Below are 14,111 nucleotides of genomic sequence, written 5' to 3'. Positions count from 1 at the left end.
GATCTTTGGGGATTGGTGACTTTGTTTGCAGGAGAAAATTTACATTAAAAAACAAAACAGCAACAACCCTCTTGTGTGGGATCAGATGGTGTATGTTTAATAACATTTTTGTTCAAACACTGCAGCTGCCCAAATGGAAAAAGAATTGAAACTAATCCCCATATCACATTAAACTTGCACCCCTGAGTAATGTGTTTGTCAAATGTATGGTTGAGTTTACAGGAAATCAAATCATTTTATTTGCAACCTGTGCAAATGTCTCATTTTATCACAATGTTGTTGGTGGAACAGCTCTCAGACACTTTTATAGTTATTTTTCAGATGGGGACACTTAATTATGACACCAGTTCACCTGGAAAATGTTCTGTCATTATCATTTTGAACCAGAGCAGTGCTCTTAATTTGAGTTGGAAATGATTTTGTGTCACCTTCATCCAGTGAGTTGTTTCGAATGTGTTTTGCAAAATGGACTGTAACTACTTGAATTCACTTAAAAGGACTCAAGCCCATATGGTTTTGCTTTTGAGTTAGGAAAATATGCATTCTTTCTTAGTAAACAAGTGGGACAGCCTTTGTTATATTTTGAAGCTGTCCTGTTCTTTTTATAACCAGCCAACTCCCCTAAAATATGCATCCTAGCACTTTTGTTTCCCAGCTTATGAATCAAGAAAGAAAGCAATGACTAGAATGTCCAGACGGAAACATAAAGTCGACATTAACAACTTCCACTTCCCATCTGCTGCCGTCGTCATCACTCAGCATGACTGTGTACTCATGGTGATAGCCGCTGGGCAAGTGAGTGCATCTGCTGATAATGCATGTGAGCTCAGCAGATGGATTCTCGAATAGGGATCATATTGAGACCATTCACAACAGCAAAGCCCCAAGGGGGCCTGAGTGATGTTTCACGTACACTCATCATCTGACTAATTCTACACATTCTTTAGTTTTGGTCGAAGCCATTGTTGTGCACCCGGGGCAAGTAATGAGTTGTTCTCCTTAGCACATTTTGGAGCTGCCAATGGAGCCCCATGACAAAGACTCTATAAAGGCAAAGCCAGCTGGGTTCACTTGTCCTTTGCTGACTGCCCGTTGATGGCAAAGTCGAGCCAGAGAGGTTAATAAGGATGAGCATAAATTGTCCTTTTTCATTTCCAACATGGCACAGGTTGATATTAGTCGCGCGGAACTTATCGCCTTTATGGAGCATATCTCAGCAGAAACAAGATGACATCTGCAATTAAAAGCAATGAATTTTAGCTGAAGTGGGACAGTGCATGGAATGTGGTAATAAATACACCATATTTGAAGTGGGTTGATATCTTTTAATCTTTTGTATTAAGTACAGTCTTCAGTCAAACTCTGCAGTAAATGTTATGTCAAATGTATTGAAGTGTATGCTGGTTACTCTGCTGTAATGTAGCAAGTGGTAGGGAAAAAAATAGATGCGGTCTCCCTTTGCAGGTATAACAAGCTTCACTTTCCACAAGACATTGTAGACATCACACAGACATTGCTGTCTGAATTTCTTTCGAATCATCCAGAATACATTTATGAGGTCAGACGTCAGCGATGTAGGACGTGAGGGCCTCCTAGCTCACATTCTTGCTCATTTCGAAGGAAAAGATGTTGGAATCAGAGAATTAATTGCCCTAAACGTCTTGGTGAGATAAATAATTAAGTTTAATTCCTTTTTGATGACTTAATATAAATGAATAGAAATGTGTTTGTGTGTGGGTATATGGGTTTCCTGTAAGAGTGTGTATCCTATCTCAAGTTTGCAATTTACACTTGAGCTACAGTGTTTGTTTAGTGCTTTGTCTCCCTCTAGTGGATCAATGAGAACTATTACCACACACAGTGACATTACAACAACATAACAGACATTGAAATGGTCACTTAGCCTCACTGGTGTCATTGAAAAAATTCTCTTCACATCTTTGTGAATCTTTCTTCTTGAATACCTGGAATTCATATTTAATGCCATTCTCCTCGTGGGTTCCATTTGGTACTCCAGCAAATCTTATTTGGGGACAAAAAACAACAACAAGAAAAGTAACCAATACACACAGCTTATAAAAAATATCAAGATGACATTATAATGATGACAATAATGACAATTAAACTCTATGGACTATATAATGAACTATTTCACTCTCTATAATTGTAATGGCCAGATACTCCAACATTTACTATTTTGTCATCCATCCTTAAGTGAATTCGGCACTGAGTATGAATTGATTAAAATATACTGTAAAGTACAACCTTTGTATGTAAATGCAGCAAGTAGTCATTCTTGTGTTCATGGTCACACAGGAGAGTTAAACAACAAGCGAGGATGAGAATACGCACCTTTCCTGTTTTTTGAAAACTTGTGGATCCATCTCAGGGAAGAAAACATCACACTCAAATTCAGCCATAATATCTGTCAGGAAAACCAAATCGCACCAGGGATGATCCAGTGCATCCTGTAAAACAAACAGCAAACAAACAATGACAGCAACATTATGTTGTTTTTTTTAGTTTGTGGATTTTTCAAGAGAATTGAGCCTCACAAGAACTGGATAAGACCTGGCCTTTCATTAACCATAAAATGTACCTTGTAGACCCGAGCGCCTCCAACAACCCATATGGTCTCAATCAAGTCTGCAAGTGGATACTTTGCAGCCAAAAGGACAGCACTCTCTAGGTCTTGACAAAGGAAGTGGGCATGATCTGGGACTGTCCTGTGAGACAGATGTAAAAGGAATGAAACTGGAGGTACAACAAATGAATAGACAGTATATGGGTAGTTCTCCAAGAGTGATGTTCAATTCTATTGTCAAATGCTGACTCACTATGACAGTGATTGATTGATTGATTGATTGATTGATTTTACTCAAGAGCTTAGTGCTTGGTGCACAGGTACAACATGATGCAATGGAGTCAACATCTCTTGCGAACAGAGGGGTGAGTGAATTATCTTTATTTATTCAGAGCACATGGCAGGCAGGTTTGTTTTAAAGCATTATTATTAGAAGTATTTTTACCTAGTTTTGAACATGTTTTTTTTTTGGCTCACACTTCTGAACCACATTTCAGAGAACCACCCATAATTTATAATGACTGCCTCTGGCAACCAAGGTCCATCTTGACCATATGTGGGTCTTCTCTGTATGAAGTTGTACTCACTCTAGTGTTTCACTCAGTACAGCATGTAAAGCATTAGCCATTGGGAACATAGACTGAGGGTTGGAGAACCAACACAGTCTGCCCCACACCAACATATTGAACTTTCCTGTAAAAAAAAAAAAAATATAATAATAATAATAATGATGAATATTAGCATTTGACTTGATGTCTATCACAGTTCTAAATGCTAAGTGAAAACATGTTAACTTATTTTACAGCCAAATAATCATACTGCGTTTACTAATTCATAAATAGATCAATATGAACTGTTTTAATATGAAAATTAATGTAAACAATTGGATGACTCAGGCGGTCCTTGTTTGATATCAATCTACCTTGTTCATCTAAACGGAAGGCAAGACTAACCCTTTTAGTAACTATACAAGAAACTATGTACATGTTTAACGATACAAGAAACTATGTAGTCTTTTGCAAAATTTTAACACATGCATTAGTGCAGAAAGGCACAAAGTTCAAGTTACTTCAGTTCAGAATTGTAGATTGAAGTTGGCATTACCTGGTTTTGAGACTTGTGTAACACTGCTGAGAAAGTACTGGAACTCAGATCTGCAAATTTTAAGAAGTCATGGAAAACAAGTTAGTATTCTGAGGCTTCAATTCTCTTTTTGTACCCAAACATGTTCAATGGTTTAGATTTGGCTATATTCCATTTTAAAAGGCTAAAATTACCATTCCTGACCAGTATGTGGTCTTATTTTAGAATAGTAATGCATGTACACATACATATCCCTGCTGAAGCTGATGTCTCCATGACCTGACCCTGGATAAGCGATAGATAATGGATGGATGGATGGATGGATGGATGGATGGATGGATGGATGGATGGATGGATGGATGGATGGATGGATGGATGGATGGATAAACATATATACGTTTACAATTTGGTAGTGACTTCATACTACCAAGCAAAATGTAACAGGAGAAAATGTGAAACATATGCTTCTTTTCCCCCTCCATTGAATGTGAGAGCAAACACATGACAAAGCCACAAGAATTTTATGATTAAGGATTCATCTTTTGATATCTACAGGGACATTGTGGTCTGGGTACTCGAGTTTCCTCGCCAGAATTGATTCTCAAAATATTGCAGCCTGCTCTTCTGGTCAAATTTGGCTTCTGTCATTGAAAAAAGAAAGAAGCTTTTGTTATTTATGCTTCAGGTAAAGTAGCAATGTCATGCAGCCCTACCAGTTAGTGAAAATAATTGTAGGTAACAAGAACCAACAGAGCTCTGTTGAGAACCGGAAATACCGCTTTACAAACACGCATCTTAGAAATTGTTTGGAATCATCATTTGGAGAGGTGTTAAAAAGCATACCATATAATGTAGTGGTATATAATTATGTTGTGGGTATGGTCATGGTGTAAATAACATACATGTTTATACACCCATTTTCTGTTTCAACACTTAGTATTGTAGCTGCAGTGTAGAACAGCACAGGTAACCTGTAAACTACAAACACAATAATCCGAAATGGTCGGTGTCCTGTTTTGACAGTGGCCATTATAGCGTGTCGTTTTGGAATGCAATAAGCATGACGCTGCACAAGTTTGTACCTCCCATTCAATGTGTTCCCATTCAATTTTTATATATAAATATTTGAAGTACTCTCTCTGCGCAGCCTGTCAATATCTGTGCATCATCACACGGCTTCAAGAAACATATCAATAGAGGTTTAAAATTCTGGAAAGTGTTTTAAAAGAGTTCATCTGAGTCCATAGAGTCTTACGGTAATTTCCAGGGCAGTGTGCCATTTTTTCCAATGCCTCTGTCTTTGCACGCCGCTGCGATGACGCGTACAGGTTTCTTTTGCACTTTGACTTTCCGCTGATCCTCTTCCATCTTCAGAAACGTGGCACATTACTGGTGTACCCACAAGAAGCTCAGGTCTGATTCCGAGTTTAGATCAGATCCTGTTCCGATCTAGTCTGTTAACGCCCACCGAGCTTCATTTGCCATTGGGTTAATTCGCAGAATGTGGAATTTGTACACGATGGCGTTTGAGCATGCGCTTTTCAGACTTTGTGGGCGCGCACCTCTGGCGGCAACTCAATGTCATGTAAAATAACGCATTTAGCGCAATTACGAAATTACCTGTTACCTGTCATTATGATAAGCGATTAAAATACAAGAGTTTTTGACTTGGAGGTCACAATGTCACTTTATTTCCAAAACAGGTAGCATCTGGTCATTCTTTATACAAAATTAAATAACATAAAAATAAATCACGTCACTGCACGAGTTTGAGACATCAGTCAAGTTTCTGTTACGGTTTTGAACATGTATTCTTCATGAAAAACATTCATTTACATTCTTTATATACATACAGTATCTGTAATGGTGTTTTCAGTAAGATACATACCTAATTTAAAAGATCAAATACATATTTATAAAATATCTTGGTCGGCACAATCAGGAAACTTGTGTAAATAAATAAGGTGACGGAATCTCGTACAGTTCAAAGAAATACAGTAACATTAAAATTACTTTGCTCCAGGTTGTTGTGTTATTTTAAATTACACGAGCTTAATGTGGTGGCACACTGGTTAGCGGGATTCGATTCGGAGTCTGGGCTTCTTGTGTGGAGATTGCATGTTCTCCCTGTCCCTGTGTGGGTTTCCTCGAGGTACGCCAGTTTCCTCCCACATTCCAAAAACATGCCAATTGACCAAATTGCCCATTGGTGTCAATGGTTGTTTTTCGAAATTAGCTTTCTGATTGGCTGTCGACCAGTTCAGGGTGTACCCAGCCTACCGCCCTAGGACAGCTGGAATAGGTACCAGTGCGCCCGTGTCCTCGTGAGGGGAAGCATTTCGGAAGATGAATGAACATTAGCTTATTATGTGTGAAAACAATGGACCATACAAAGTAAATCGTTTCTTAGTTTAGCTCACTTAAGGAAGTTAATGTGTTGACAGTGGTAGGGGTTTAAAATCTAAAAGCATGACAAGAACACTTTGTTATATACATATATGTTATGTTTTTCATATCGTCGGCCACATACATAATTGCATAAGAAAGGATCATTGTTAGAACATCCACAGGTATTTTGTGTTGAGTTATTTTACTTTAGCTTACTTGTTCACCCATCTGGTTGAGGTTTTTGTTACAATATCTGTTAAAAAAAAAAGCATGTCATCACAAAATTTAGTTTTAGACAATTATGCTCTGTGGCCGATAATATGCAGATGTGTAACTGACTGTTTACAAACCAATAGTCCTGTTGGGGAATGGACAATGTTTTTTGGCTTTGTGAAACGATGGCCTGGCAGCCCCTGATGTACCAAGACTAAGGTACAGACTGTCTGTGGGAAAAGGCAACCAGGCCAAATTCACTGAATGTGTAACTTGGAGATTGGTTCACGCTAACAACAAACGTGCTGTCTATAATCAAATTGCATTTCCAAAGGGTACTTCTCAAAACAAATCCAATAGTCAGTAATGCAGGGACCTGAATTCATCACTCCCCAACATGACTCCACTGAGGGCAGTTTCAGTTCCAGTAAATTCTCAGTAGCCGAAGGCACAATGTGGTCTTGGGGGGGGTGATTGGTTGCCATTCAGGTTGACGGAGGTTGTTTTGTATTCCGTCCTTTTCAAGACTATTTGCTTGGCCTTAGGGATTTGGAATGGTTCTTGGTTTGGCCTTCTTCATTCCGTCGCTTATGCCTCAATTGTCCTCTATCTGCATTCAACTCACCTATTGGGAACAAGCACATCACACATAAGGAACAAAAGACATTTGTGCGATATCTTTGTGGTTCTTTTGTGTGTATGTGTGTGCTACAAAAGCACATGAGGATATAAAGCCCTTTTGGGAAAAACAAAGGCATGACTGTAGACAAAATCAATGTATGCTACTGGACCTTGTTCTGTTACAACTGTTGCTTTATACTTATTACAGTATACTGTTGATGCACATAAAGCTTTCGGGGTGGGCATAGAAACAATGCATTCAATATCGATTATGTGAAAAGATCTTGTGGCAAAATGGAGTGCCCTATTTGGCTGCAATTATCAGATGTGATGTTGATTCACTCCCCTTTTGTTTGTGGGATTCTGTTAATTTATTGACTTTTAAACTGATCGATAGGAAATGTGTTGGTAGAATGGACATGGTTCGAAATATGTAGAAGGGATGCCGTCTCCGGCGCAAACACTCTACCTGGTTGATATGTCCCTTTCCGGATTGATGCATCTTCGGAGGAGCCTTCTGGCCCTTGACTAGTTCTTGGGTTGACTCCTCCCATGTTGTCATTTGTCCCGCTGTTGGGATTATGTGGGACTGTTGCCAGCAAACCTGAATGATCAGCAATTTAACCAGAAAGCGCAAAACGATTTAAAAAGGTCCGTAATTCATTGCACGTTCGTAAAAAATCAATAAGCAATGTACTTTTTTGGAAAATAAACAACACATTCAGAGTCATCCAACGGCACGTTTTCTAAAGTGCTTGCTCTCATTGTGACAGTCCAGAGAAACTACCGTAGATAATGTTAATCCCGTCCGAATGCAACCCTCAGTAAAAATGCATGTAATATTACGTCAAATCCTCTTTTAAAATAGTTTGCCGCACTTTTAAGAACATGAAGGTGCTTGAAGGCGCACTCGAATTTGCGGGCAGTCAAAAATCCCCGACATTCTTTACCATACGCTCTGAACACATATGCCAAAGACCGATGAAAAGGCTTCAAAGGTCCCCAACACTTGACAGAAGCACAAAACCTCTTATTGCTTTAAGTAATGTAACCCCCCCATTAACCTATTCTACTAGATAAGGCAGTATTTCACATAGTCATTTTTAATTCTTCTAATTATTAATTAGTCTTCTTCAGGCCGTCAGCGTGTGGAAAACAGGAAGTTACGTAGCACACGCATGCTGACACAGGGCGACGACTGGGCGTAAACACATTTACTGCACCCATGTTTAGTAACATTACAGAGATTTCGAGTCCCGTCCAAATTGAACATTTCTATGACAGAGGTCAGATGGTAAACAGTGATTACTCTGCGTACCCCTCTAAAGCTAATCCCATCCAAATAGGGTTTATGATTAGGTGTAGTGGAGTTACCCTTACATAGTCCGCTGTAGGAAGAAAGCTGCTGATAAATTTGCTTCATCCGCTCTATGTTGACACGGCTGGCTTCGGCATGGTTCACCATGGGCTTTGGGTAGTGGACCCCAATGACACACTTGGCAGCCTTCTGTAGTTCATCTGGGGCATTCCACGGATCGTAGATATATTTGGCTGGAAACCCTCTCAATATGGGCAAATAACGTCTACAAAAAGAAATGAAAAAATTCAGGTTAACCTGACAGGCCGGTTGATCATTTTGCTCTTGAGAACAAATTTGTGCTGGTACTATAAGTTTCAAATGTCGCAAAATGTAGGTTGTCATCAGTGCATTGTAAAAGCATCTTGAAAAATTGGCTTCCTTATGTTGGCTCATGAAACAGAACAACATTCATCTGTGAAAGTGCAAATTCAGAGAACCTCTACTCACCTAATGTAGTCGCCGTTAGGATCCGCACGTCGCCCAAATCCCACGGGGCAGTAACAGTGGAAAAATTGCTGGAAAAAGGAACTGCAAGAAAGCCACATCCAGCTGCCTGCGTTTACACTCCAGTCCGCATCTAACAGCAACTCTTCAAACACCTGGCGGCATGCAGTCACGGTTCATTTCGGAAAGGAGCATTTACAAGCAAGCTTTGTGTGTTTACCTTCATGCCTTCTTCCCAGCTGATCCAGAGGTCGCCCCTGGTGAGGAAGCAGGACACAGCGTGTCTGGCCAAATGGTGGATCCAACCCTCCTGCCTCAGCTGGGTCATAATGGCATCTATCCAAGGAAAGCCTGTCCGTCCCTCCGCCCATTTGGCGAGCGCCTCTTGGTTTCGTTCCCAGGGTATCAAGACACATACAGGGTTTCCCTCCATCTTATCAAAACAAGAGTTCTTGGTAGCGGATGTGTAGAAGAACTCCCTCCATAGCAGTTGGCCATACGAGGAAAGCGGCGGTGTGCTGCTCTTTTTCACCTATTTGACAAACAATTATTATTATTATTATTTTTTTTTTTTAATAACCTCATCTCGTGATGGGTTCTATTAAAAGACCAACAATAATTCCCTCATTACCCTCATGTACAGGTCAGTAAGCTTGAAATAGAAGAGTCGGCAAGACAGGCATCCAAAGCGAAGGTAGGGGCTGAGGCCTGTAGGACTTGCCAGGAGCGAGTTGGCGCTCATTCGAGGACGTTCAAAATTTGCTACCCATGCCTGCAAACAGGCACAAGATCACCCACAAGGCAGGGAGAAGCAGAGGATAGAAAAGTAATTTGCCAGGACAATTTACACTTTTCCAGGACATTTTTACCCCCCTCCTCCTATTTTTCATGTGTTTTCCATGACTGAAAAATTGATTGATCATTTTCCTGTTTTTCTAGAAGGCGGGGGAACTCTGTTTTGTCAAATTTGGATCTTTTGTGCAGTAATCAGTCTTATTAAGTGAATGGGTGGGAATACACACACACAAAAAAAAAAATCTGCTCTAAATATAATGCATATGATATGCCCATATCGAGGTCCAATAAAAAGTAAAACTTCAGGTAAAACTGTAAATTGTATGGTTTGTCCACTATGGTAAAATAGTGAGCTTTTGGACATGTTTAACCTGTTTTGGTCTTTGTACCTTTCTCTCAAGATGTCTCTCTAGTCTTAAGAGGGCTTCTGTTTCTCCACCAGGCCAAACTGCTGTTGGTAGGCCCTCAGTCTCAAAACCTGAGGAAGATGCATTAATTATAAATCTAGCAGCAAAATCAGACAAGCATAAGCTCAAAATCTTACCAAGTTCCTCCAGTGACGGCACCACAAATTTGTCATCATGGTCCTCACTGATGGGTGTTGCGCAATTTTTGAGAACTTCCAACGTGATGGTCTCTACCGGAGAGTGTACAGCATCCATACAACTGAGGAGTCCCTGGAAGCGCTTGTATGTAAGAGGAGGTTGACCACCATTAGCTTCTATGATCCTTTAGGAACGGAATTAAACACAAAATTCCTCATTATACTCAATCCAACATACACAAATGGAAAGTAAATACTTTTGTGTTCGATCACTCACTTGTCTAAATCATAGAGGGTGTGCGAAACCTGCACCGTGACCTCAACCCCTGCCTCGGTGGCTAGCTTTTGAATAGCAGCGTCACGTTCCTTGCCAAAAGGCTCTGAGTCATATTCATAGGATAAATGAGTTATCTGCCATTCCTGGAAAGAAAATGAAAATATATCTAAAATAAATTTGAGACTTTAGAAATGTCAAAGATAGGGACTTCACAAACTTGTCTCTGCAGTGTTGGAACAATTTATTTTACTATACTGTATGTTCCCGCCACTACATTTTTCCCATATCCAGAACCTGGTGGCTTTAATGTGACAAGGGTTCTTTATTAACTTTTACTGAGCATCATGCTGCAAAAAGATTTACAGAAATTACAGTAGGTTATGTGTCTGACTTGCCAACGACCATGTACACTGTGACATTATGTGACATATTTTACATTGGTACATGTTTTTATTTTCCTCAGCCATGGACTCTTATGTCAAAAGGAAATTGTAACATACAGTTGTGTTCATTAACACATCTAGTTGTTTGGATATAAAACTACTGTTGTAAAGACTATGATCATTGCTGATTTGGAAGCTGCATGCCATGTCAACTTACATGAGATTTTCAAATTCCCTGCAGGATAATACAAGCATCTATCTATCTATCTATCTATCTATCTATCTATCTATCTATCTATCTATCTATCTATCTATCTATCTATCTATCTATCTATCTATCTATCTATCTATCTATCTATCTATCTATCTGTCTATCCGTCTATCCGTCTATCCGTCCATCCGTCCATCCATCCATCCATCCATCCATCATCAAGACAAAGCTGTGTGCAAAAAACAAAAACAAATTGTACCCTTAACTGCTACGCCGTCAACTTTGTTGCATTAAATCTACCTTAAATAGCCTGGGGAAGACATCCGTGGGTTGACCTCGAATGACAAAGAGGCGGGAGTTGAGTTTACGCAGACTGGCATCTAGATCCTCTAAGCACTGTAACAGAAACCTGCAAACAATCAGAGAGGATGTGTGTCATATAAAACTGTACTTCTTCTGTTGAATAGGGTCACATCAACAACTTTATACCAAATATAAACAAGTGGGCAGCAAGACTATGTTTTTTATTGACACTGTTCTTTGCTGTATCGATTTGACAACATTAGTTGAAGACTCTAAAGCAGTGGTTCTTAACCTTGTTGGAGGTACCGAACCCCACCAGAAAACGTTACACGCACGCCCTCGTGTGGCTGATAAGTATAACTGCTAATCATAATGACAAGCATTGCTCCAGACTACAGAAGGTAAACTTACTAAAATCCATCGGGAAATAGAATGACAATTCGACAGTTAGTATTCTTCCAATAGAATAAGCAGATTTCCGCAAAAGACAAACTTACCTCCACCTGTTGATGCCCACGTTTGACGAGCCAGCAAACCAAGGGTCCAGGATGTAGATGCAGCGTAAACTGTGGGCCCCTCGTATAGAATCCCTTAAAGACGGATTGTCGTGCAGCCTCAGTCCCTTTCGGAACCAGTGGATAGCATTGGCCACCATATTGACAGCGCACTACACGAATGCAGATTATATACAATGGGGGCGGGACGTGTGGGCTGGGGCAGCAGACGGACAAATCTTGCAATGCAAATGAATTGCCAAAGATAAATTAGCGCTTGTGCTAAAGTTAACTGAGCTCCATTCAATTCTCCTCACAGTGGCCGCATGTTTGTGGACGGCAGAAAACCACAGCACGCGGAGAAAATTAAACGCGCACACCAAAACAAATCCTTTCCCGTTGCGCTATAAATACATCCCTGTCAATGTTGTTTCTGAAGGCGAGCATGAATCCGACACAAAATCCCGTTTTAAGTTTCAATGTCGTCCCCCGAAGCATGCGTCGTGTCAAACAAGACATGCATTAAATCTAGCGACCTATTTGCAGATAAAAGGATTGCGCGAAGCTGTCTTATGAGCCAGGTAAAGCTCTCCTTTCCATCCTTGTGTGTCAACATCTCCTCCCATTGGAATACCTTCAACAAAGATCGCGACGCTGTGATTGGTCAGCACAGACTATTATGCAACGCTTTTGCTGTCACGTTTCAGTAGTGTGGTTTTTAGGCCGTGTTTACATGTTTCCTTTGAATGACTTTAAAACCTGCAAACCTCAACTCTGGTGGAATTAGCTGCACAGTGTGCGTAAAAGTAAAGTACTGAAGACCATGTCAAAGAAAAAGGAGAAAGAAACAGAGCAAAGCTTAACTGAAAGCAGCCAATCAGAAGGTTGGCGTTAGTAAATACGTTATACAGAGGTACCCGGATAAGCACATGTCGTACCGCGCTGGCTCAAAAGACGTGCGCTTGATTTGTCATCCAGTTCACGCCGATTAGGAGAAATCCGTTTCCTGGGTTGCGTTTGCCTTATAATCACCAAAAAATGATCAGCATGATTGATAACTACTTTTGCAGCATCTTCATATTCATATAGTACTGTACTTGCCTCCATATTTTCGCCAGCACCATACTACTTCTATGTAATGTGTAACTTCTTTTTTATATTATTTTGCACAGTAATTTGGGTGTTTTGGGTGTGGGGCCAAGCGGTACAGATGATGGATGGATGGATGGATGGATGGATGGATGGATGGATGGATGGATGGATGGATGGATGGATGGATGGATGGATGGATGGATGGATGGATGGATGGATGGATGGATGGATGGATGGATGGATGGATGGATGGATGGATGGATGGATTTAAGGGTGAGTTGGACAATTGGTTATTATAGTATCTGCATCTAAGGATTAATGCTGCGACCTTCCTGTGTAAAGTTTGCATATTAACCTGAGATCAGTTGGAGTCAAATTCCTTGTTTGGCATGCACAAACTTGCCAATAAAACTGATTCTGATATTATTCCCCATGCTTGCATGATTTCCTAATGTACTGTCACGTCTTCCAACACCAAAAACACGCTTCTTCAGTTAATGCTACTTTGGAACTTCTTAATGTGAGAGGCTCCCAGTTTGGACGATTCAGAGTAATCAGGTCACGTTGCACTCCAAAATTTTAGTTGGAGTGTAAAAGGGATGCTTTGTGCTTTGCTCAAGGGAATCACACGAGCGGAAACTCTGCATCTATCCATCCTTTTCCCTCTCACGTGGGTCTAAGTCCGAACAAAGCGATGAGCTACTGCTGCCCCCCTTGACAATCATTCATCTCTTACATAGAACATGCTTTTGACCGAAAAAAGGACATGACATTCTCACAGATTCAAGGATAAGTCATTGTATTAGAGAACATTATTTGGGCACACAATGAGAACTATTACCAAGAAGCAATCAAGTAAATGTACCATAAAAGTCCTTGAATGTACTATAAGATGATGCATGCTTTAAAGAAACATGTCGACGCACAGTTTGCTCACAATGTCTTTTAACACACCATACGTATAGCTAGTTCCATTATGAATAGACCGTATGCCAGAGGACAACTCAGAAAATGTTGCAGCAAAATAAGTGATATCTCCTAATCATCACTAAAGTAATGCAGATTTTTTTGTCCTCCTGAGCAATTAAAAATAAATGTAATTGAATAAAATTTTGCTTTTTATTATTGTCTGGCTTTACACCTTTGTTAAATGAAGAGATTATTTAAATGTTGTATTGCAGTTCATATGAAATAATTTGCTTATTTCGCCAATTTCAGCGGTAAAAAGTTAATAGACCTAATTTGATATTTTTCATGTGTAATTAACATCTTTTGTATTTTGCCACTTGCTGTCAAATGGAAACAATGTCACATGTGCT

General features: G+C 40.0%; 2 protein-coding genes across 2 annotated transcripts; both read right to left on the bottom strand.

Annotated features, from left to right (window-relative positions):
- Positions 1-1,304: 1,304 nt before the first annotated feature.
- On the bottom strand, positions 1,305-5,179 carry zgc:153031. Its single transcript, XM_049721979.2, has 6 exons — positions 4,923-5,179; positions 3,689-3,738; positions 3,172-3,277; positions 2,600-2,726; positions 2,353-2,468; positions 1,305-2,022 (listed from the first exon to the last, which is right to left on the bottom strand). Exons 1-6 carry the CDS (start codon positions 5,033-5,035, stop codon positions 1,896-1,898), a joined length of 639 nt encoding a protein of 212 aa, XP_049577936.1. The 5' UTR covers positions 5,036-5,179; the 3' UTR covers positions 1,305-1,895.
- A 989-nt stretch (positions 5,180-6,168) lies between these two features.
- On the bottom strand, positions 6,169-12,521 carry cry1b (cryptochrome circadian regulator 1b). Its single transcript, XM_049721976.2, has 11 exons — positions 11,704-12,521; positions 11,204-11,312; positions 10,310-10,452; positions 10,033-10,217; positions 9,878-9,966; positions 9,325-9,465; positions 8,914-9,225; positions 8,697-8,848; positions 8,270-8,472; positions 7,359-7,493; positions 6,169-6,893 (listed from the first exon to the last, which is right to left on the bottom strand). The coding sequence occupies exons 1-11, from the start codon at positions 11,859-11,861 to the stop codon at positions 6,796-6,798; spliced, it is 1,725 nt and encodes a 574-aa protein (XP_049577933.1). The 5' UTR covers positions 11,862-12,521; the 3' UTR covers positions 6,169-6,795.
- Positions 12,522-14,111: the final 1,590 nt, after the last annotated feature.

The sequence above is a fragment of the Syngnathus scovelli genome, chromosome 6 (genome assembly GCF_024217435.2).
Source record: "Syngnathus scovelli strain Florida chromosome 6, RoL_Ssco_1.2, whole genome shotgun sequence".
Classification (NCBI taxonomy): domain Eukaryota; kingdom Metazoa; phylum Chordata; class Actinopteri; order Syngnathiformes; family Syngnathidae; genus Syngnathus; species Syngnathus scovelli.
This window is presented reverse-complemented; position numbering and strand designations above follow the sequence as displayed.